Source organism: Mytilus edulis, chromosome 5, assembly GCF_963676685.1.
Source record: "Mytilus edulis chromosome 5, xbMytEdul2.2, whole genome shotgun sequence".
Classification (NCBI taxonomy): Eukaryota; Metazoa; Mollusca; class Bivalvia; order Mytilida; family Mytilidae; genus Mytilus; species Mytilus edulis.
The window spans coordinates 68,664,586-68,688,602 of NC_092348.1; the positions used below are offsets into that span (position 1 = coordinate 68,664,586).

General features: G+C 32.7%; 1 protein-coding gene across 1 annotated transcript in view; it reads right to left on the bottom strand.

The window, feature by feature from the left end:
• Window positions 1-24,017, bottom strand: part of LOC139524300 (dynein axonemal heavy chain 8-like) — a 107,317-nt gene that overhangs the window by 40,621 nt on the left and 42,679 nt on the right. Inside the window, exons 46-66 of the mRNA XM_071319043.1 lie at window positions 23,404-23,650; window positions 22,865-23,106; window positions 22,079-22,219; window positions 21,239-21,470; window positions 19,922-20,064; window positions 18,309-18,443; window positions 16,381-16,503; window positions 15,794-16,007; window positions 15,289-15,395; window positions 14,674-14,837; window positions 11,808-12,000; window positions 10,849-10,971; window positions 10,511-10,641; window positions 10,078-10,231; window positions 8,802-8,966; window positions 7,739-7,965; window positions 6,856-7,078; window positions 5,777-5,953; window positions 4,553-4,720; window positions 2,312-2,527; window positions 1,580-1,717 (exon numbers count right to left, since the gene is read on the bottom strand). Coding sequence (XP_071175144.1) covers window positions 1,580-1,717; window positions 2,312-2,527; window positions 4,553-4,720; window positions 5,777-5,953; window positions 6,856-7,078; window positions 7,739-7,965; window positions 8,802-8,966; window positions 10,078-10,231; window positions 10,511-10,641; window positions 10,849-10,971; window positions 11,808-12,000; window positions 14,674-14,837; window positions 15,289-15,395; window positions 15,794-16,007; window positions 16,381-16,503; window positions 18,309-18,443; window positions 19,922-20,064; window positions 21,239-21,470; window positions 22,079-22,219; window positions 22,865-23,106; window positions 23,404-23,650 — 3,663 coding nt within the window. The remainder of the gene's footprint in view (window positions 1-1,579; window positions 1,718-2,311; window positions 2,528-4,552; window positions 4,721-5,776; window positions 5,954-6,855; window positions 7,079-7,738; window positions 7,966-8,801; window positions 8,967-10,077; window positions 10,232-10,510; window positions 10,642-10,848; window positions 10,972-11,807; window positions 12,001-14,673; window positions 14,838-15,288; window positions 15,396-15,793; window positions 16,008-16,380; window positions 16,504-18,308; window positions 18,444-19,921; window positions 20,065-21,238; window positions 21,471-22,078; window positions 22,220-22,864; window positions 23,107-23,403; window positions 23,651-24,017) is intronic.

Below are 24,017 nucleotides of genomic sequence, written 5' to 3' on the forward strand. Positions count from 1 at the left end.
ACCCGCCCCATTATTTTCAAAAATTTGGATGAAAATCTACTAATTAATTTTAGTTGGCCTAATGAACTTGCCCATATGGTGTAGAATAAAATTGAGAATGGAAATGGGGAATGTGTCAGAGACAACAACCCGACCAAATAAAAAACAACAGCAGAAGGTCACCAACAGGTCTTCAATGTAGCGAGAAATTCCCGCACCCGGAGGCGTCCTTCAGCTGGCCCCTAAACAAATATATACTAGTTACTTTTAATCCCATCAAACAATCAAACAATCAAACAATCAAAGCTTTAAATCATCTATTTGTGCAAGGAACTGTAGTGGTCGAACTGATTAAAATATGATAAGTTTATCAAACTGAAGGCAATTTCAAGATGTGACATTAAGCCTCTATTCAATGGACAGTCCCACAATTAAGAATCAATTTTCATGTCTAACATGTTACATGGTTAATGTCAGTTCCCTACCACAGATATGTTTCTGCTGGGTACTTTGGTTTACTCCTCCAAAAAAACTGAATGTTTGACATGAAATTATCCATGTGTTGTAGAATGTGACATTAACCCCTATCAAAGAAACCATAAGTTTGTACACACAACAATGCTGTACTGCTTTTGGCTGTGATCTAGAGTCATCATGGTTGTGATATATAAAGTTTTTAATGATGTAAAAAAAAAAAAAAAAATCCCTACCTACCGGTACCTACCTACCCACCTGCTGATGGTGTGAGTCGGCAATGCCAAACAAACAATTTGTTAAGGGTGGCCTTATTTGACTTCAACTTCATCAAAAACTACCTTGACCAAAAACTTTAACCTGAAAGGGGACAGAGGAACGAATGAACGGAAGAACGTATGCAGACCAGAAAACATAATGCATCTCTATTATCATAAGTGGGGCATAAAAATAACCATGATATTCTTAATATTTACATTACATTATATGAATGTTTCATAAGAATTCATGCTTGATAATAAATATGCTTCATTCAACGCTTTTCTCACTCAAAATTGTAGGTTTAGTTGCCAAATAAAACTACAAAAAGCATTCAATTTAATTCTAAAATGAATATTATTCAGTAATGCATGCCAGACTGACATAATATAAATTCTACCCCCAAGATTTTCTGTCAAAAATAAGTCGTATAGGTTTCAATGGGGATATATGTGAACATAATAACTGGGTTGTGTTATATCAGATGATTACAAAAGTATGAATCTAACTAATTTAAATGGTTCTACAATCCTCATTTTTATCATAAATTTTATAAAGCTAGAGAAATATTTAGAAAATTAACACTAAAAATTTCCTCTTGCAAGTGTTTTTCATCAAGTTGAACTAAATAAGTAATTTGTCAAGCTTGGTTCAAGTCATCACAGTACTCACTTTCAGGGAGAAATTATGATTTTCCAACTTCTTCCATTTACACAAAAATCCTCATGCTGTAAGATTCACCTGATATAGATGATCTCCCTTAATTGCACACAACCTGAACCTTTTAGGTATAAAGATGATAAGAATCCTATCCTTTAAAACTTAACCTTGGGTAATTTGTAAATTTATTAGCAAATAAATATCAAACCTGTTTTTCTGCCATTGCGGCATCATACATGGCTTGCACTTTATCCAATTCTGCCTGTTTATCATCTAGCTGTGCCTGTGCTTTATTCAGTTCAGCAGTGGCAACTCCTAATTTGGACTCTTGAATTGCCAGATTTGCCTATGTTTATCAAAAGAAATATATGTTATACTAAATTGTAAATTAGAAAGTTATATATGGAAAAAGATTATTGATAGCTATTGAGAATAAAGCTATTAAAAACATTGTTTCAACAATTATGGAAATTGTTTTTATGAAGATGACACAAAGACATGTGAAAACATTTGATTTAAATCATCCCATAATTTTCAGAGGAGTAATTTATTAACATGTTTATGCACATGCTGTAATGAGCAATTACATATATTTTCAGAATTTCTGATGCAGTTGGTCAATCTGTTGAGTTTGCATCTGAACAGAAAACCTGTCCCAAATATAACGAAAATAAAATTCACCTGTCAAACCTTATTTTTAATAACTGATGTTGTCAAATTGCTGTCCAAAAGCAGCAAATTCACCTCCTAATGGGCTATCCCTATTGAAATGATGATTTTGTGTGAAAATAAGGAGACAGCTGAAATGAGTTAAATTGAACAGAGAAACCATTTGCAAGGGTCTGAAACGACCATTAGAGGCAGGTGACTGCTGAAATGAGGTGACCATAAAAGGTTTCACTGTAAATGTAAAATAAAATAAATTAATAAAGTGACTAACCTTCAATGGTAATACTTCCTTGTTGATTCCAAAGAAAAATGCCATAGCTGTCGTCCATGATAGGAGTCCAGCCACATTACCACAGACTTTCTTAGCTGTCTCAAATGTATAATCCTCCATAGATATATAATGTGTTAGCAGTTCTACTGTTTCCTCATTTATAGTGTCTTTGGCAAATGACTGTAAACTAGGCAGAAACCCAGAACCACTCATCAGCTATAAAGACATGTTAACTGACATTCAATTCTTGTTAGTTCTAATGATTCTCACGATAAAATTAAGCAATAGAGATCTCCACAGAAAAACTTTCAAGGATGGAACTTAAAAAATAATTATAATAATTTTAACCATTATTATTCAGCGTTATTCTTTATAAATACATTTATATATATACAACCAGATGCTCCACAGGGGCAGCTTTATACGACCGCAGAGGTCGAACCCTGAACGGTTGTGGCAAGTATGGACACAACATTCAAGCTGGATACAGCTCTGAATTTAGATTGTGATTAAAAAGTTGACACAGCATAGGTTTCTGACACAGAATGAATGTAATCTAATGAACTTAAATTTTTTTTTTTGAGCAATTAACTATGCTGTTGAATATTAATCCTTACAAAAAAAAAATTTGAAGAAATTTTCTTTTTAATTTCTGAAATCTGAAATGAGAAAAATTGACCCCCCCCCCACAATTTTTTTTCACCTCCCCCTTTCCCTTATTCCAAAAATGATCTCAAATCAAATTTCAAATGGAGTTTGCAACAATAACTACTCATTAAAATACATCATAAAGTATTAGAATGTAAAATGTCATACAGTAATGGTTAAAATTAATAGTAATTAATAGTAACTTCTAAAAAAATTAAAATGGGGAATGTGTCCAAAGGAACACAGATGATGCCCCAGCTAGCATAAAAACGTTATAAAGGGACATAACTCAAAGAACTGTAAAAGTGAAGCTACCAAAAATTGAACTTAAACTGAGTTTAGAGGTTATAAGAATTTTATATACATTTCATCAAATTTAGTTGAGACAAACTTAAGAGAACAGAAACGAAAAAATTCTTCAAGTTTTCCACTTGTAAAGGGGCATAACCCTAGAATGGTAATCAAAGTGCTTGTAATCATTGAATGGTAAAGATTGCTTTAATTTATCAGTTGGTAGTAAAAGTGAATATTACATTGTATATTGTATATAGCATTGATTTAAGTTGATTCAACTATTATTCTGGACAAAGAAAGATAACTCCAATTTTAAAAGAAGATTTCATAAAGCATTGGTTTTAGGTGATTCGACAACCATTCTGGACAAAGAAAGATAACTCCAATTTATTGTCTTGAAACTACAAAAATGCTTGTTTTTGGCCCCTTATTCCTAGACCCTTTGCCCCATAACCCTTAAAATATATCCCACCCTTCTACTCATGGTATTAAACATTGTGGTACAATTTCAGATTATACACAACTTATTGTCTTGACACTAGATAAAAGCTGGTTTTGGGCCCCTTTGACCCCTTATTCCTAAACCTTAGGGACCATAACCCCCAAAATCAATCCCAAAATTCCTTATGCGGTTATAAACATTGTCTTAAAATTATATTGATTTCTAATCACTTATACTAAAGTTGTTATTATCTGGAAACCATCCATCTTTGGACTACAATGACGACGACGCAGACAACGTGATACCAATACGGCAAATTTTTTTTGTGGTCGTATAAAAATGAAAGCATCTTAATTTCCTCTAATTACCAAGGACCATAACATCTGATCACCGTAAAAGTTAAAATTATCAATATCTAACTTAACCTCCATTTTGTCATCAGTAACAACATATAAAAATTTCAAAATAATCGTTGAAAAGTTATAATTATTGCATGTAAACAACCTGCAGTACCTTTTTCCAACATATCAAGGACATTTTCTCCTGAATGGTAAAAGTAGTAATAATCAAGATCTGTTTTGTCATCAGTTATAACACATAAAAGTTTTATTATAATTTATAATATTAGTGATATCATGAAAAGCCAGTAAGAAACTTATACAGACCATAAGTCATTCCTAAAAAATATGCTGATAATTCAGCTTTTCTAAACTCCAAAATCTAAAGCTTTACAAAAACAGCTTGGATAAGCACACTTCAAAATTTCACCTTCAAAGATTGATCTGAAATGTCTTACTATGTTATTCCTAAAAAGTCTTACTCAAGTAATTATAATGCATGTATTATAACAAACAGACCTTTAGAGATTCACCCCAAGATGGTTTACAACAAGGTCTTTCAGGATCAGCCGTCACAATATCTACTCTCTTCTGGAACAAGATCAGTACACAATCCATGATCCTCATAATCAGATGTGGGGGTTTACCCAGCTTCTTCACAGTAGATATGTCAGATGCTTTAATAGTCTATAAATAAACAACAACATAATTAGTTTAAATATTATTAAGAGTTACTTTAATTTATTAGTATTAATCCAGAAACACTTGTACTGGTCCCACCCCAACCTCATAGATTCCTGAGAGAATTAAATATCTGCTTGCAATGTTAAATGCTCCAAGCAGGAAAAGGCTATATTCTGATCTAGGCCCATTACACTATTGGATGCAAGACCAAACCCTGAAGAGCTAATGTTTTTCCAAGCCAAACAGAATCTCATACATTGGTTGAGGTATATAGGGGGAAGGTTGAGATCTCACAAACATGTTTAACCCCGCCGCATTTTTGCGCCTGTCCCAAGTCAGCAGCCTCTGGCCTGTGTCAGTCTTGTATTATTTTAATTTTAGTTTCTTGTGTACAATTTGGAAATTAGTATGGCGTTCATTATCACTGAACTAGTATATATTTGTTGAGGGGCCAGTTGAAGGACGCCTCCGGGTGCGGGAATTTCTCGCTACATTGAAGACCTGTTGGTGACCTTCTGCTGTTGTTTTTTTCTATGGTCGGGTTGTTGTCTCTTTGGCACATTCCCCATTTCCATTCTCAATTTTATTAACCATCATGCACAGGCTAGACCAGATCAGCAAAGTTAGTTGAAATGGAACAAAATACTAGTGGGGGCAAACTAACCAGTTCTAGTAATTTCTTTCATAATATAATAAACAATGCCAATGAACAATGCGAGTTACTTCATTGGTATTCAAGAGACAAATTATATAAACAAGTCATAGAAAAATGAAAAATTTTGCTTGCTACAATAAAAATCTGAAGATATTTTTTTAAAGAGTTTTAAGTTTTAGTACATTAAGACTGAGAAAAGGAAATATATCATAAATAAACAAGGAAATAGATGTTGAAATATTTCTGCCATAATTCAAACTCACATATAAAATGTAGAAATGGTCCTTACCTGAATAATTTCTGGACTATATTTCAATTCAAGTGAGGTGCTCACTTGAATGCTGACTTATAGAAAAACAAACCAAACAAATTGCAAAAGCTCTATTATATAAGAAATTTGATACCTTTAAAGCTGATTCAGCCAATTCTAAAGCTGGTTTAGCAGCATCAAGTTTCTCTGTTGCATAAGCCTTTTCCACATTAATTTCATCTACAATTTTCTGTGCCTTGTCTTTTACTTTCTGCACTTCTGCTTTGACCTTTTCTGCTCCAGCTGCACTAACGGTCACTTCTGCTAATACCTTAAATTGAAAAAAAATATACTAGACACCTATCTTCCAATAAATAAGTCTTAAACCTACCAAGAACACATATTCATTCTTACACAGCTTACTGAATTTGGCATGACCTAAAGAGGGACAGAGATTTTGACACTTTATCTTTTCCAGTTATAAGATTATTAGCATAACCAGTGTTTCAGGGTGGATTAAGGTCAAAGTGGCACTTACAGATTTTGATGAAATTTTGCATTCAACTTGGGAAAGTTGAAATATACCTGTAAATTGAATACAAAATGCACATATCTCTTTAATTTTCTGAAAAACTGTTGAATGAATTTCTTTCATGTAGATGTACATATATATACAAAGGACATAAAAACAAGGAAAAACATTTATTTTAAAATAATCATAACAGAAATTGGTGTATCAACAACATAACAATTCTTAAGAAAAATCAATGCTCCATTAAGTTAGTAGTTAGATTTGATGATCTAACCCTTTCCTCCATAATGACGCCTTTTGACGCCAACCCCTTTACTCCATAATGACGTCTTTTGATGCCTGTGTGGTACTTCAGTTGAAATGCTTTAACTTAAAAATGTCTGTATCAGACTTAAAAAATTTGTATCCAATATGAAAAAGAGATTCATGAGAATATCTGACTTGAATTTCATTGATGAAATATTCGTTTTCACAATGCATTTAAGACACTTTAAATCAGATGATATTTTTTTACTGAAAAAAATCCTATGCGAATCAAGTATATTAAAAAAAAAAATCCATGGAGGAAAGGGTTAATTAAGACAAATTTAAGAACGATTTCACTGATTTCATGTGGTTTTCATCAATGTTCACATTTTCTTTTAACAATATATTAGAAAATAAAAAAAACAAGTGCATTATATATTCTCTCAAAAAGTTACCTTATCAGCTTTCACATTAGCAACAGCCAGTTCCTTTTCTTTGACAACAAGTTCCTTTGACAGTGCATCCACGGATACACTAGCTTCAATAAGTTTTTCTAAACCAGTGTTCATTCTCCTGGCCATTTCTCCTATCTCTTCATGTTTTACTGTGTATACACTTTTGTAACCATCCAAAAAAGACAAGTAAGACTTTGGTGTCACATGAGTTTGTCGTCTATATCTAAAATATTTAAAATCAACATTTAGTGAATGTGAAAGTGTATATATATTAAAATAAACAAATAGAACTGTGAGCAGTAATATCATGCTTAAAGAATTCTGTGAACAAAGGGAAATATGGATCAAACAGTAATTTAGAAAATTAGTTCCTTAGATCATGCTAATTTAATATATAGCTACAATGTGTTTGAGAATAGTAGTATTTGGTTAACAGGAAGTTGAAGATGGGTGTTGCTGAATCTACATCACACCATAAATCATTATTTATAAAAAAATAAATTGCCAGGGGAACTTCTTTTAGATGGAATAGATATACATTGACAAAACATCACTTCTCTTGTGAAAAGCAGAACCATGAATTAGTATGAAAAAGAATGTGTCCATAGTACACGGATGCCCCACTCGCATTATCATTTTCTATGTTCAGTAGACCGTGAAATTGGGGTCAAAACTCTAATTTGGCAATTAAATTAGAAAGATCATATCATAGGGAACATGTGTACTAAGTTTGAAGTTGATTGGACTTCAACTTCATCAAAAACTACCTTGACCAAAAACTTTAACCTGAACGAACGGACGGACGCACAGACCAGAAAACATAATGCCCCTCTTCTATCAAAGGTGGGGCATAAAAAACTTCATTAAAGGTTTTTATACAAACCTCTGAAAATAATCAACACAAACTTGAGCTACATCATCATGCACCACACCCATTGTGTTAATAAGCTGTGTCTTGACCTCTGGTGTAGCAACAACATTAAAAGTATTCAGGAAATGTCCAGATACTGCTATCAGCGCATCTTTTGGCCATTTACTAAACCAGTCCATTGTACATCCAGATATCAGCCCTGGAAACTTCAATGACCTATTTCTAAACTTCTCTCCAACCTGTAATACAAAAGGATTTTAATTTCATCTGAAGAAAGAAAAAATTTAAACTCTACATGTAAAACGAGTAATACTCATTCATCCTGTTCCATAGAGTTATAAACCTTGTCAAACCACCATATTTGTATTTGTAGTATTTGTATTTTTATCCATCTGATGAGTTAAGCCTTTTTCAACTAATTTATATAGTTCGTTCTTATGTTGTACTGTTACACCACTGTCCCAGGTTAGGGGGAAGGTTTGGATACCGCTAACATGTTTAATTGTTTACTTTTATAAATTGTTATTTGGATGGAGAGTTGTCTCATTGGCACTCATACCACATCTTCCTATACCTATTAACCCTGTCACATTATCTATGTATGTGCCTGTCCCAGGACAGAAGCCTGAGATTCAGTGGCTGTTGTTTGTTTATGTGTTACATATTTATTTTTCATTCATTTTTTTCTTTTTTTCTTCTCTCATTTGAATTATTTTACATTTTCATTTCAGGGCCTTTTATAGCTGACTATGTGGTATGGGCTTTGCTCATTGTTGAAGGTCATACAGTGACCTATAGCTGTTAATCTCTGTGTCATTTTGGTCTCTCGTGGAGAGTTGTCTCATTGGCAATCACACCACATCTTATTTTTTATATATGTTGAGTTTTCACTTTTGAATTTCAGACAGACTTGGCAAAAACATTTAAAAAAAGAGAGCTGAAAACCAAGGAGCAAAAAAAGTTTCAACCAATTAACAACAGAAAAAGCATAATTCAATGTTTAGCTGCGTGTGGGTTCAGATTCACTACAATTTTATATATGAATTATGATTGTATTAACCAATCAGGTACTTACAGGTGAGAAACACAGAACAGTATGAAGATTATTTCTAGCTCTGGAAATGAAGTAATCATACAGATTTTCTTGTGTTGGTGGACGCTTTGGCAATTCCTTCTTCATGACAGGAATCAATTCTTGGCATATTTCATCTTGCTCATCTTTGGCAAACAAATTGGAAACCTTAAAATATCAGGAATGTAATCAATGAATGTTCGCATCATGTAAAATTACAGATTAGTACCATTACATGTTTTACATAAGCACTACTCTTAAAGAAATGTCTGCTTTCTTCTGCTTTAACCCTTTCCTCCATGGATTTTTTTTTAATATACTTGATTCGCATAGGATTTTTTCAGTTAAAAAAATCATCAGTTTAAAAGTGTTAATGCATTGTGAAAACCAAAATTTCATCAATGAAATTCAAGTCAGATAATTCTCATGAATATCCTTTTCATATTGGATACAATTTTTTTAAAGTCTGATGCAGACATTTTGTAGTCCTAGCATTTCACTCAGGTACTACACAGGCGTCAAAAGGTGTCATTATGGAGTAAAGGGGGTGGCGTCATTATGGAGGAAAGGGTTAAGGAAACATTATGGTCAACCAAAATACCCAACTACAATGTATATACAATAACCACACAATTAACACAGCACATAATAATCAATGTTAAAGGAGTTGTACTGAATAAATGTGCCAACAGGAATGAAAATTGCAGTGCAGACCAAACATGAAATTCTTCTACACAGCTTTTAGTACTCTTATATCAATTTTTGTTTGGCACACAAAGATATTACGTTAGTAATCATTTGACTGAGGATTATCTTTGATACATAACTAGTGGCTCTAAAATGTGTTTTATTGACTGGTTTAAAGAAATATTATCGACGGCATGTTCCTGAAAGTTTAAATAAATGAAGATTGTTTCCATGGTACACAGATGATGCCCCTCCGCTTGCATACAATGTTATAAAGGGACATAACTCAAGTGATGCCACCCAAAAAATTGAATGAAGAGTATATCAGTTTTTGTTTTGTATAATTTTCAATCATTGTTTTAGTCTTTGGGCAATCTGTACCATCTTTTAGAGTGTCATGGTTTTCAAATTTGAAAAAATAACTAGAATTTTATAAGTATAGGTTAATCAATTATAGAAATAAAGGAGGATGTTTGTATTGAGATGAATGCTGAGGAAACCCTATACGATGCCCCAAATCCCTCCCCCTTTTTCCCCTAACACATTTTTGAGTTATAACTAGGATCAACATGTTCTTAAACATTAGCTATACCTCTCCAGAACTCAAAACATTGTTGAGATATTCCAAGAAAGCCTCATCTTTAATTTCATTATCTGTAAAGAGGAATGTGATACCATTTCCTTCACCACCAGCTACACGATATAGGTACTTCAGATCATCCATCAGGTTACTCACATTGTAAGATCTATAATCAAAATAATCGACACTCAAAATGGAACCTTTATGACAGTACAAAGAACAAGTAAAACAAAGTTGATAGTTTTTGTGTTCCAAGTTTTGATATTAATAGAAGAGTGGAATTTACTTTTACTTGTTCATGAACTGTTAAAAACAAAAGTAAAAAATATATAAAAGTATTCATCCTTTTCATATCTTCTGAGTAGAAATATTTATTTTTTCATGATGTTAACTGTACTAAAAATAATTTAGCAGGTCGACTTAAATATAAAATCATGACCATTACCTTGACAATGTGATTTGAAATATTTTGTATCCAGCAATAAATGATGCCAGTCTAGTTAGAGACTGTTTCCCTGATCCTCCTACACCAACCAGCAAAGCATTTCCTCTCTTGGTTCTTATCACTCTTGATATCTACAATACATTTTCTTGTAAAAATCAGTTTTCATAGACATTTTAGCTGTCATAAATTAAGTAACAATTTCGAGTGTGTTGTTCAGCCACTGGATGATTATTTTTGAAATAGTTTTGGGAATGATTTGTACCTTTGTAAGGGGTCCTTGAAATATACCAAGTCAATAATTATGTTGCCTTGAATAACTTTTCTATAATAATTTGTACCTTTATTAAATGAACCATGGCATCCTTGAAAAATACCAAGTCCATATGTCCTCCTCTAACCAATTCATTATACTGCTGCATATATGTTAGTAGTTTTTCATTCAGGAACTCATAACTAGGCACCTAAATAATTCATATCAAAGCATCATTTCTATGACTGAAACATATTGATGTGATAAAGCAATACCTAAAAAAATACTAGTTTCTCTTCTCATTACATTTTTATTGGGTACTTACATACATTAAACAGGTAACAGGTAACGTTTGTTTACTCTGTAAAATGCCAGAAATTAAAAAGCTTGATTTCAAATCAGAACAAAATCAAGGAAATTTAAGAACCTAATAGGAAAATCATAATGAAGAAGGTTAATATGTAATCCTTTGTCCAATCTGTTTTCTGTTACAATTTAGCCTTATTTTCCCTATAAATATTCTACATAAATTTCACCAAAACTAGAAGGTTGTTAAGGTGGTTCGAAGGTTTATTTCTTACAAGTTGTTTGCATCACTTTGTCAACAAGTTGTTGTACCACCCAAATGATCTCATGTTCACCTTGATTGTGGAAAGTTGTGCTTTTGAACCCATACAGGCAAAACAAAAGACCTTTAAACTGGTATTTGCTGTATCTCTGCTGTGCACACAGCATTTAGGAGAAAGAGCACAGACTGGTTGGCTCAAAGTCTTAGATGTCTTCCTGATGATTACTATATTGAGAACTAGCTTGTTAAATTAAAACTCCTACTAAGAGTGTTGGTCTAGTACACAGCAGGGAAAATATTCTTATAACTTTAAAAAGTTCTTGTCCCAAATATGCATTTTATTTTCCTTTTGCTGTTTAACAGCCATCCATCATCACTATCAACAATTTTTCAGTAACAAATTCAGACTGGGAATACCCTCAAACAACAAATTTCTTAACTTAATTTTTTTTTTTATCTATTGAACATTTCATACTAACCAGTTCATATATTTTTGGTGCCTCCAATGCTGCATCCTCTGACTCTTCTCCTGTAGGTTCAGGAGCATCCTGAAGGAAATCTACAAAGTATGGTTCTTCAGGACATATACTTGCTAATTCCTCACTAATATTGTTCTTTATTACACCCTTCTGTGCATTTTCAAACCAATTCTTGTCTTCAAAATTAGTAAATCTAATATGAATAAAATAAAAAAAGAATAATTGTTCATGAAAATGTATTATATGTTTCAGCAAACTGAACCAATATGTAATAATAAAATAATAATGAAGAAAAAAAAGAAAACAAGAATGTGTCCATAGTACATGGATGCCCACTCACACTACCATTTGGACCTTGAAATTGGTGTAAAAACTCCATTTTAATCAAATTGACATAAAATTGGAAAGATCATATCAAATGGAACATGTGTACTAAGTTTTAAGTTGACTGGACTTCATTTTCATCAAAAACTACCTTGACCAATAACTTTAACCTGAAGAGGGACAGAATGGACGAAGGATGTACCCACAGACCAAAAATATAATACCCCTTTACTATTGTAGGTGGGGCGTAACAACAAAAAATATTCAATATGTGGCGTAATGTCCTTTCTCTTCTAATAGTTATGTCTTAAACTTAAAATTTTACAACTTTTTCAAAATATTTAAAAAAATTTGGTTGAAGGTATCCAGCAAATCAAGCAAATTGGCAGTGGAAATGGGAGATGCAAGACATAAATATTAGAAAGGACAAGAAAATTCCAAGAATCCTGATTTTGAAATTTTTACATATCCTTAACTATATTATTAGTCATTGGGCATCCACACACTGACTAATTTCATACCAGAACTTAAAATGGCTTTTATTAATTTATAAAGGAGAATAAATTTGAGTCATTACCATACATGTGATTCTTCCGGCGGGAGTTAAAATCTCCCGCTTTTCAGACCCTCTTCCGTCCCTCCCGTTAAAATTTGAAATCTTCCGCTTTTTGAAAATGTCAATCTCGAAAAATTTTCAGTAGACATTTCTGTTTACAAAATAGATACAAACAGGGAAAAAGTCCGAGAAACTCTAAATTGATATGGGAAAACTCCGAGAAAATCGGAAGTTTCCTTTAATGGAATTTGTGTCAAAAAGGTAAATAGGAAAATTGCCTCGAGTAATCAATGAAGGTGTTAAGGATTAGACTGTATATACAACAATAAAAGATGATTGGCATTTACCTAGTAATCAACTAGCTAGTTAAATAAACATGTCTGGATGATTAAAAGTGATACTGACAATGGAACAGTTGTATAAACATCGACTTTAATAAATTTTGATGCTGTTGAAAACATGGAACAACAGACTTAGTTTAAAATGAACCTCAAAGACAATAAAATCAACTCAAATATGATAGGTCTTCTATCTGGTCCAATGGAATACCTAAATAAGTGTGTTTGTCTTGTAATTTGACAGAATGCAAACTGTATGTTATCACCAAATACTTGTAAATGTACCCCAGCATCAAATTAAAGAAGACACAATATCACTATAGCCAAATTAAAAAATGGTGCAAGTCCAGTGACAAGAGTCAAGGCCATGCTTACTACACTTCATGCAAAGCTGACTATGGTGGCCCTAATTACTTGACCAAAAATATGGAGACAGCTACCCATCAGAAAGCCCACAACTTTATCAATTCAACACCTTCTGTTACAAACATGTTCAGTAGTGGTACAAAAGTTGACAATGTGGCTAAAGCAGATGTACTTTTTGCCAACTATGTATGATGGCTGATCACTGTATCTTGAACTATATAAAATTATGATGAATAAATATTTGAACCCCTCCTATCTATCTTCTATTTTACTAAATAAAAATGGCTATGTAGGTGCTTGAAGGTATGGAATCATTGTTGTGTTTTAACAAAAAAGGAAGATTATGCAGTTTAAACACACACGAAAAAATCTTGCATATATCGATAAAAAAATCTGGCGTATGTCGATAAAAAGGTCGATAAAAAATCTCCAGTTATGAGGCCCAAACTCCAGCTGAAAATTTCCAAATCTCCAGTTGTGGCTTGACAACTCTGTCACATGTATGCATTACAGTTAAAATAATAAAGCATGCAAACAAAGAGTTTAAATGCCTTGCTTGCCAACTTTGTTTGGTTGTTTTCTCAGATATTGTTATTAAGATTAAGATCAAACCTTTGTGTATAGTAAACCGACTGTTACACTCCTCCTACCCATTGAATTTAGGTAACAGTCGGTTTACTATACACAAATGTTTGATTGGTCAATGAATATCAAAATTGTTTCCAATATAATATCCATTGTCCAATCAACTCTTTTTTATGTAGTAAACAAACTGTTACTCTGCCTCTCCATTGAATTTAGGTGTCAATCTTAATTACAATGCCTGAGCAAACAACCAAAAGTTTGCAAGCAAGGCATTTAAATTCTTGGTTTGCATGCTTTATTATTTTAACTGTAAACTATTAAAGAAAGTTGCAAAATATCTTTATTTCTTGTTTTACATTTCCGCTTTAAAAAACAGAATTTTTTCCATAATAGAACTAACGTACTTCCTAAATAGCTATAAAGCAAGTTTTAAAAACAGATCAGCAATGATGGCCAGGGTTTGCTTTTTTGTATATTTGATAGTAAAAGCAGTTTTTTTGGTTGGCAGAAGGAAATATAAAAGAGTATGTTTTTGGAAAATTTCAGAGAAACAAAACAAAGAGTATAAGGTCTTGGCAAAATCGCATTGCTTCTTTGAATGAAGCATAAAAGTCTAGTAGTAAGACATTGAATGAGCTTGTGTATTTTGATATTACTGAACCTGCAAATAAACTGGTCCTGTTTACATTATACTGACCTATCAGCAATAGCTCTGGTACATTCATGTTTCCATAGACCCATCATGGTAGCTTCATCTTTACATTCAGTGCCTTGAATATTCAGCATGCCTTCCCATATACGAGATAAATCTCTCAAGTTAAAGATGTAGTGAAACTTTGCTGGTGTTGGCAACATTTTGACCTACACAAAAGGACAATCTTATTTATCATATTGCAGCCTCTAATAATCTTAAATGTTCTTCTGTATGATCAGTTAACAAACCTAACTAAAAGCTCTAAAGAGTATATCTTCAGCCTTGATCTATGCTCTTGTCAATTTTAACCACTTGCCAAACCTTAACAAACATATGAATTATTGTGTTCAGTGGCACATAGTCAACCCATTACCATAATATGCTTTCAGAACTATTTTGTATGGCTTTTAAAAATTGATCAGAATTAAGTATAACTTCCAGTAGGAGACTGACTAAAATAAGAATCATATATGCATCATTTAACTATAGCTTGGTGGACATTGGTACTTCTCCTGATCTTCCTAAATTTATTCTTGCATTTTTGTCAAATTTTCAGGATAATAAAGGTATCTCTTAATCAATGTTTGGTAACGATGTTTAAAACTTAACCTAACATACCTTTGTCATCTGCCAGAGAGTTCTGGTTGCTGGTACCAATAGCTGTACTAGATCACAAACAACTGGCTCAAATCTGGTGGAACAGAAGTAGCCACATCCTATTATACCTAGTAAAGTACAAATTTATGCAGGGGCCATATAGTTTGAAACTTCAATTTTTTTGTCTGTTTTTTTTTTTATACAGCTAGCAAGTTGGTCAACATATCTGGCTAAGTAAGCAACTTTGTCACATTTAAATTCCCAACTTCGCTCATTTTCTGTCTTGTTCTATTTTTATATAAATTTTCTCTGATATATGTACTTTTAAGCACCCATTATTCTATCTTTCATATCTTTTTATCCATTTTTCTCTATTCTTTATCTATAAATTTAAAACATTTTCTTAATTCTGTAGCATATATAGACAATATTATATATTTTCATCAAACAATACACATTTTTAAGTTTTGTATTGGTTGCTGCCAGACATAGCTTCAACCCTAAGTACTGGTATGCTAATACTCACTGAAGATTTTATCAATAGAATTGTTTGATGGAAGAGTACAATTGAATATAGAAAACTGTCTTTTGAGTCTCTGTGGTATATCATTACGTCCTCCACCAGGCTGTATCATGGCTGCTAAAAACTGGACATCAACAATAGAGATAAATTCTCCTGGTTTATCTAGACTGTACATTCCATGCATTTCCATCATCTGTCTTGTGATTTCATTTGTTACCTGTTAAATAAATAATTCATTTTGATAACTTCGTTTAATCTTGTTTGAATGTCATTATTCACCTGTGAAAAGCTTAAATTGAAAGAGGGTATGGGCTAAAAAAAAATCTTTTAAAGTATGTGTACTTTTGATATGTTTACTTGATGATTTAAGTATTTGAAAAAAAAATCACTAGGTTCATTTTCTGAAAAGTGAAGCTTTGAAACCAATTATTTTGCTGTAAAAATACTTCCCAAGAAATAATCCATCCAGAACTTTGACTAAGGAAAATTGTCCATTGGTTCTCAGATCTTTTTCTATCAAAACATGATTCATTCTATTCTAAAACTGACCTATTTGGTTATAAAATAAAAGACCAGTTTAAATGACCAACCTGATCTCCCCATTCATTGATAACTGGCATATTGATATCATCCACAAAGACAGTCATCCTTCTCCCTCCTGGAGGTCCATATGTGCTTCCCATTCTTTTATCTACATAACTTTCAATTGTTCTCTGTAAAATAGTTTTAAAAATGAACAAAATAGAATTAAAATAAAAGGTTACAAAAAATCTATAAACTACATCCTTACATTTCCATTCATTCATTCTGAATTCTGTAAATCACAAGGTACACAAAACATTATAAAATGTTTTGAATTGTTCCATTCAAAATCAACTCATCACCTTGCATAAAGATAAAAATTTAGCAATCCTTATTTTAGACAAACAGCTAAGAGCAGATAATATAAATCTGATGAGAGTTAAATCTGTTACATGCATTATATAACTATTGTGAATAAACCTCTCAAAAAACTTCACAAAAGCAGGGCCGTAACTACCTATGAGGCAGGGGAGGCAACTCCCTGAATTTTCTACACCAAATTTATTTTTTAAGTAATAAAATGTTTCATTGAGAATATGTCCACAAAGAATTTGAATTCATAGCATAAGGGACGACATCAAAAGTTCAATGTAGGATAAACAAACTTAATTCACAGAGTTTTTTTCACTGACACCCCCTCCCCCCTCCCACACACACCTTTTAACTTAATTTGGGGAAAATTGAAATAACCAATAGGGTTTCGTTTAGTCTGTTAGTCAGGATTTGTACGAGAACACATATTAAACTTTGCTTTTCGATAATTTTGAATAAAACATAACTGTTCACATTTATTTAGGGACTCAATTAAGCATAGGAAGTTCCCTTTGTATTGTGAATCTTTAATAATATCGGAAATTCGTTACCAGCTGAATCAGCAGTTGGATTATTTTTTTAACGTTTCCCGATCGTACGAGAACATTATGGTCAATGCCTTAGTAGTTAAAAACTCCCATTCGTTGTAGCAGGGACTTTCTTTACTAAGTATATCATATATTAGCATAGAAAGTCCCTGGTTGTAGTTATATACATGTTTGTTCAGCTTTTAAAAATATTAAAATTCAAGGTCCTCGATAAAAAAATATATATCTTGCGTTCTATGATCTTGCTTTATATGTTTTTTTAACTTACCAGTTTGATTTCTAACAAAAAGATTTTTAAATACGAATAATAATTGTTTGCATAAAAATTGCTTCCAGGATCCAGCAATACTGATGTTTCTTAAAGTAGGAAATCGAATGAAAAAGGGTCCTGATGAAGGTAAATCCAGAAAAGCGCGTCGGACGCAATAACTTATTAAATGTGTTGTTTTCCATTATTTTAGCCATTTTTTAAATGAGATTAAAAAATTGGCGGGGCTGCGCCCAAACCCCCTCTTTTAGGGGCCTCATTCGGCGGCCCCCAAACCCCTGCCTCACCTGAATTCGAACCCTAGTTACGGCCCTGAAAAGTATGCAAAGCCTTGGTTCACTTATTTCAATGAGTGAATAGAACTTTGCTTTTTGCCCTGTGTGATATGTATATGCATGCAAACATTTTTGAGAAGTGATATATTTTAACTTGAAAACTTTAGGAGTTTGACGGATTAATTATGTATCATATATGAAAAATTCAGCCAAAACTCAAAGTGAGAAGCCTGCAATTCAGTAGTTGTACTTTGTTACTGTGTTTCACATATGTTTTTCTTCTTCTTCTAAACAAGCAGTCAGTCTTCTCATTTAAATATTTGACATTTTGCTATGTTAGGCCTTTTATAGCTTTCTTTGCAGTACATCAAATGCATATTAATGAATGGGTATAGCTCATTACTGAAGTTAGTACCATGACCTATAGTTATGATAGTTGCTAGCATCATTTTGTCTCTGGTAGAAAGTATTCTTATTTGCATTCATACCAAGTTCAACTTTACTGTGCAGAGATTAATAATTTATATATGTACCTGAAACATCATAGGAATAGATGCCGATGAAAAGTTAAAACTTTTACTCAAGTGGCTATCTGGATCATATTTAGCCATATATCCCTTTATCATAACTGTTTTGGCTGTACCTTGTTCTCCAATTAGCAGGACTGCCTGAAATAGAGACATAAAAATAGCATATAAAAATAGATTAACCCTTTCACCGATTGCTGCCCAGACAGAAGCTACTCTGAGACGATGGCTTCCCTGGCTACTATTACTCAAGTGGGAGATCATAATAAATGTCAGTAAAAACTTGTCTGTAGTTATTTGTGTCTTTATTTCATTCACTAACACCATGTTCACAGTTTTGTTCATGTTTTGATAATTTTTTCTCCATAAAATATTCAAATTTTCAAATTTTACGCATTATCTAGGTGAAATTCTTAAAATTCTGCTCTTTGACCCAAAATCGTATTTTTTTTTACCCAAAACGAAATTTTTTAAAACAAGAATGTGTCCATAGTACATGGATGCACCAATCACACTATCATTTTCTATGTTCAGTGGACCATGAAATTGGGGTCAAAACTATAATTTGGCATTAAAATTAAAAAGATCATATCATGGGGAACATGTGTACTAAGTTTCAAGTTGATTGGACTTCAACTTTTTCAAAAACTACCTTGACCAAAGACTTTAACCTGAAGCAAATGGACGCACGGACGAACAAACGAATGCACAAACGGAGGCACAGACCAGAATACATCATGGCCCTCCGCTATAGTAGATGGGGCATAAGAATTTAATGAGGCTGTATCAATTCCTTACACTGAATGTTGTCCATTCGAAGTGTTTTGTACATAAAACGACATTTTATGTCAAAAAAGTATAATAGTTTGGCTTCAATTCTTCCATATTCTTTCAAGAAAAATGTTCCCTCATTTCAAATTCTAGTCAATTCCGTAAATTTCCTCTGATTTTGACACGGTTTTCAACAAACAGAAGGGCCATGTTTAAACTTTCATCCGGGTATTCAACAAAGAAAGATAACTCATGTTTGCACTGTTTTGAGTGGGAAATATAAAGGAGGTATTCTGATCCCGGGTCTCATCGTCAGCTATCTGAAGCGTGAATCCTGGTAAACCCGGACTCATTGGCGAAAGGGTTAAGGACTGATAAATTTTCTGGGTGCACAGAATGTTTGTAAAAAATGGAATATGCTCTATAATGAACATTCAAATACATAAAAATATAAGGTTTAAAATGGGGAGGGGGGGGGGGGGGAAACAATGTCATAATATCAGGTGCACAATTTCAATATTTGTGCAATCTAAGTTACAGGCATATGGGTTCAACAGAACTGAAGGAGTCAACTGAACAAAGTAGGTATATACTCTTTCCCAGCCTATCATTTGCATACACATATTTTTGGGGCTTATAACTGTAAATTCAATATCAACTTTTTCCATTTAATTCTTCAACATGATTGATATTGTTTTCCTGTTTTTACAAAATAAAGCTTTATACACAAAAGTTTTGTATCCAAATTATTTACACCATTCTATCCTGGACCAACCGAGGCATACTTCAAACATAATTGTTTCATCACATAATTTTAACAAAAGATTTATCTACTTAATTTACGATACCTTATTTTGTTTTGAAACTGTTTCAATTAGGAAATTAGTCCTGATGTTGTCCACATTGGGTACCAGAATAGATGAAAATTCAGGTACACTGTCATCAGGGTAGATGTACTCCTCTACTTTGTTTGACCAATGACACCATTCACCTACAAATATACACAAAAAAAATATTGTAAAGTTTCTAACATTCTAAATAGAATTAGAGAAGATAAATATTTTTCATCTTAAATTATTACAAACTCAAAGAAATCTAACTATAAAGAGGTATCATTTCGTTTGTAATGAAATTAATCAAAACTTAAAGTCAGGTGGTATTGTTAAGTCATAAAAACTTATTAAAAAAAAATTAAAACTATACAATACCATAACAAGAGGCTGTCACAACGACAGCAAACCGGATTTATTAACATTTATTTGTGTCCTGGCAATATCACAAGAACCATTACTGATGAATGGTGAAAGTGAAAATCGTCAATATCAAATTTGACCTCCATTTTGTCATCAGTATCAACATATTAAAATTTGAAAAGCTTAGATTGAATGGTTCATGAGTAAATGCAACAACCTGAATGGAAACGCCATTTTACAATCTTTCAAGAACCATAACTCCTGAACGGTATAAGTCAAAATCGTCATTATTGAACTTGACCTCTATTTTGTCATCAGTAACAACATATTAAAATTTCAAAAGCTTTGGTTGAATGGTTCATGAGAAAATGCACGGACACGACGGGAAAAACCATTTTTCAATCTTTCAAGAACCATAATTCCTGAACGGTAAAAGTCAAAATCGTCATTATTGAACTTGACCTCCATTTTGTCATCAGTAACAGCATATTAAAATTTCGGAAGCTTTGGTAGAACAGTTCATGCATAAATGCACGGACACGACTGGAAACTCCATTTTTCAATCTTTCAAGAACCATAACTCCTGAACGGTAAAAGTCAAATTCGTCATTATTGAACTTGACCTCCATTCTTTCATTAGTAACAACATATTAAAATTTGGGAAGCTTTGGTAGAACAGTTCATGCGTAAATGCACGGACAACTCCATTTTTCAATCTTTCAAGAACCATAACTCCTGAACGGTAAAAGTCAAAATCGCCATTATTGAACTTGACCTTCGTATAGTTGTCAGTAATAACATATTAAAATTTTAAAAGCTTTGGTTGAACGGTTCATGAGTTAATGCACGGACAACATTTGATTGCCGCCCGCCCACCCGCCCGCCCGCCGTACATCCCCAAATCAATAACCGACATTTTTGTCGCAAAAATCCGGTTAAAAACTATTCTTACTGTTTTACAAGTTATTGTACCTTTCTCATCTACCATATACTCAAATATAGTTTCATCATCTTGTTTAGGGGGAAAATTTAAGCCACATTCATGATTCATCATGAACTCTTCCATCCTGGCTCTATCTTCAAGTTCTAGTAATGCTCCAAGACTCCACATAACACTGAAGATGAACAGTTTTTCTAGATGAGGGGCCTGTAATGTTCCTTTATCGTCTCTCTTTGGAATCAGACCTTCCAACAAAACACATGCCTGAAATATATTTTATATTCAGAAATTTTTGTTGATGCTCCTAAAGTAGCATGATTGGTTCAAACTCGACATATTTTTGGCTCTTTGAATGTTACTAACTTTCAGAGCTTGTTAATTAAAAGACCTCACTTTTTTTTCATTTCATAAAGGATATTTTTCATTCTGTTAGTCTGATAAGTTCGTCATTTTGAATAGGAAATCAACTGAAATTTGAAGCCTTCAGTTGTCAGTTTTTATAAACCATATAGACCTATTAGTAAATATTTTGAAAGGATAGAAGAACTTTGCAATATTTTCAATTTCACTGGCTAAACAATAAATCTTATGACTCTTCTTTTTTGTATGTTTATTTAGAAACACAAACCTGTTTAATCTGATTACACTGTAACACATCCATTTTTGTATGTTTATCTAGAAACACAAACCTGTTTAATCTGATTACACTGTAACACATCCATTTTTGTATGTTTATCTAGAAACACAAACCTGTTTAATCTGATTACACTGTAACACATCCATTTTTGTATGTTTATCTAGAAACACAAACCTGTTTAATCTGATTACACTGTAACACATCCATTTTTGTATGTTTATCTAGAAACACAAACCTGTTTAATCTGATTACACTGTAACACATCCATTTTTGCATTTAACTGTAAGTTGACATAAAGATTGACATCATCATACAATTTGTCAAATAATCCTAAAAGTATATCTGCCTCAGCTGCATTTCTGGTCTTCAACCATCCCTGCTCAACATAAATAATTATCAAATCTTATCATGTGTAACATACTCTTGCAGTGATGATTCTCAATAAAAATTTTGGTTTTAAACTTTGCTTGAATATAAGAAAGGAACAATCCAGTCCTATTCTAACTCTTACATGGTCAAGAGTTAACAGTTAGTTGTCAACGTTGGTAGGAAATCTGGTTTATATTTTTCACTTTAACATACAATAAAATCCAATCAAACCTGTATTTTGTATAAATGAGTATTCATGACTACACATTTGTTTACCAATTCAGCTGTTGCAAAGCAAAATTTTTAGTCCTCAATCAATATATCCTTATTTTCTAGTGGCAGTCCAAATTTCCAGCCCTCCATCCCAGACTGCTTTATAACAAGACCTATATATTGGTTTTATTGTTTAAATAATGTGTTCTAGTCCTGAACATGAATAAAATATTTGCCATTGGACATTAAGCAACCAATCAATCAATCATTCTTTTTTGATATAATTATTAGAGCAATAGGATAAACAAAATAGCGAAAGAGCAAACCATTGCACTTCAATGCTACCACAGAGGTACTACAATGTATCTAATAAATTATAGTCACAATGTCACCATGGAACTTAAACAATAACTGTCTTAATATAAACCTTAAAGTTTACCTGTAATATAGGCCTCCAATCTAAAGCAGATGAACTCATGTAAACCATACCATTTCTAGAGACAGTAGCTGGTGATGCATTGTCAATGTTATGTACTTCAAACACGATCTTACACTGAGGTGCCATTGGTATACGATCTCCATTAGCCAAAGTTAAAGTCTTATTGTCATCAAGTACAGAATTCAAGTTCTCAATCCAGATTGCATCCACAGGGCCATCTAATACAATCCAAACATTTTCTCCTATAATGAAAGATGAGTATAGTTATAATAATTATAACTACTAGACTGAACACGCCATAAACGTTTTAATTTACAATAAAGCTTCAAATATTAAATGGAAATATAATGAATTATTAAATTTCCTTTCAATACAACAGAGGAACCAAAGATAATAGATAAGAGACACAACCAGTCTCAAAAGATTATTGTGTTCCTCTTCAAAATTTAATCTTCTTAAAAACTAAATCACAGAAGCAATTTCTTGCCTTTTGACAAATGCAATTTTATCTTTTCAGTTCTTTCAGATAAAAATCCAACCTTTTTTAGCTTTAAGTGTTCTTCTCCACAAAGTAGAAAAAATGCCATCAGTCCAGTCATTTGTAGCTACATCTAAACGTCCAAACATCTGAGGTGCTGTAATAGCCTTTGGGTTCATTCTCATCTCCCTGTGTGGAGCACCACAATCTGCCATTGATTTCATCAGTACATAAATACAGCAGGACTTTCCTGCTCCACTGGGTCCAAGGGTCATCATACCGTGACGTACCCTTTGTGTTTCATAAAGCTGAAATATACGAGATAATACATTGTATAATTTAGAAAAATTCATTGGTTCCTAATATATCTTCTGTGCTGCTAATCTGTTAACACAAAATGCATTATAAAGAACAACAACTCTTTTTTAATTAGCTGGTACAACCAAATTTTGTAACACGGGTGTCCCCTGTCTGGTCAACTAAGTACTGTGGTTTCAGGAATATACAACTACAATAATGTAAATAATTTAAAAAGGCTTTAGGTATGACCACTTATGGATGATGTCAAGGTACTGCTTCATTTTTTAACCATACGAATATACATAATTTTTTGGAGCTTGTGTTTTATTGGCAATGGCAACAAATATTCACATAACATTCTCAAAACAAGAATGT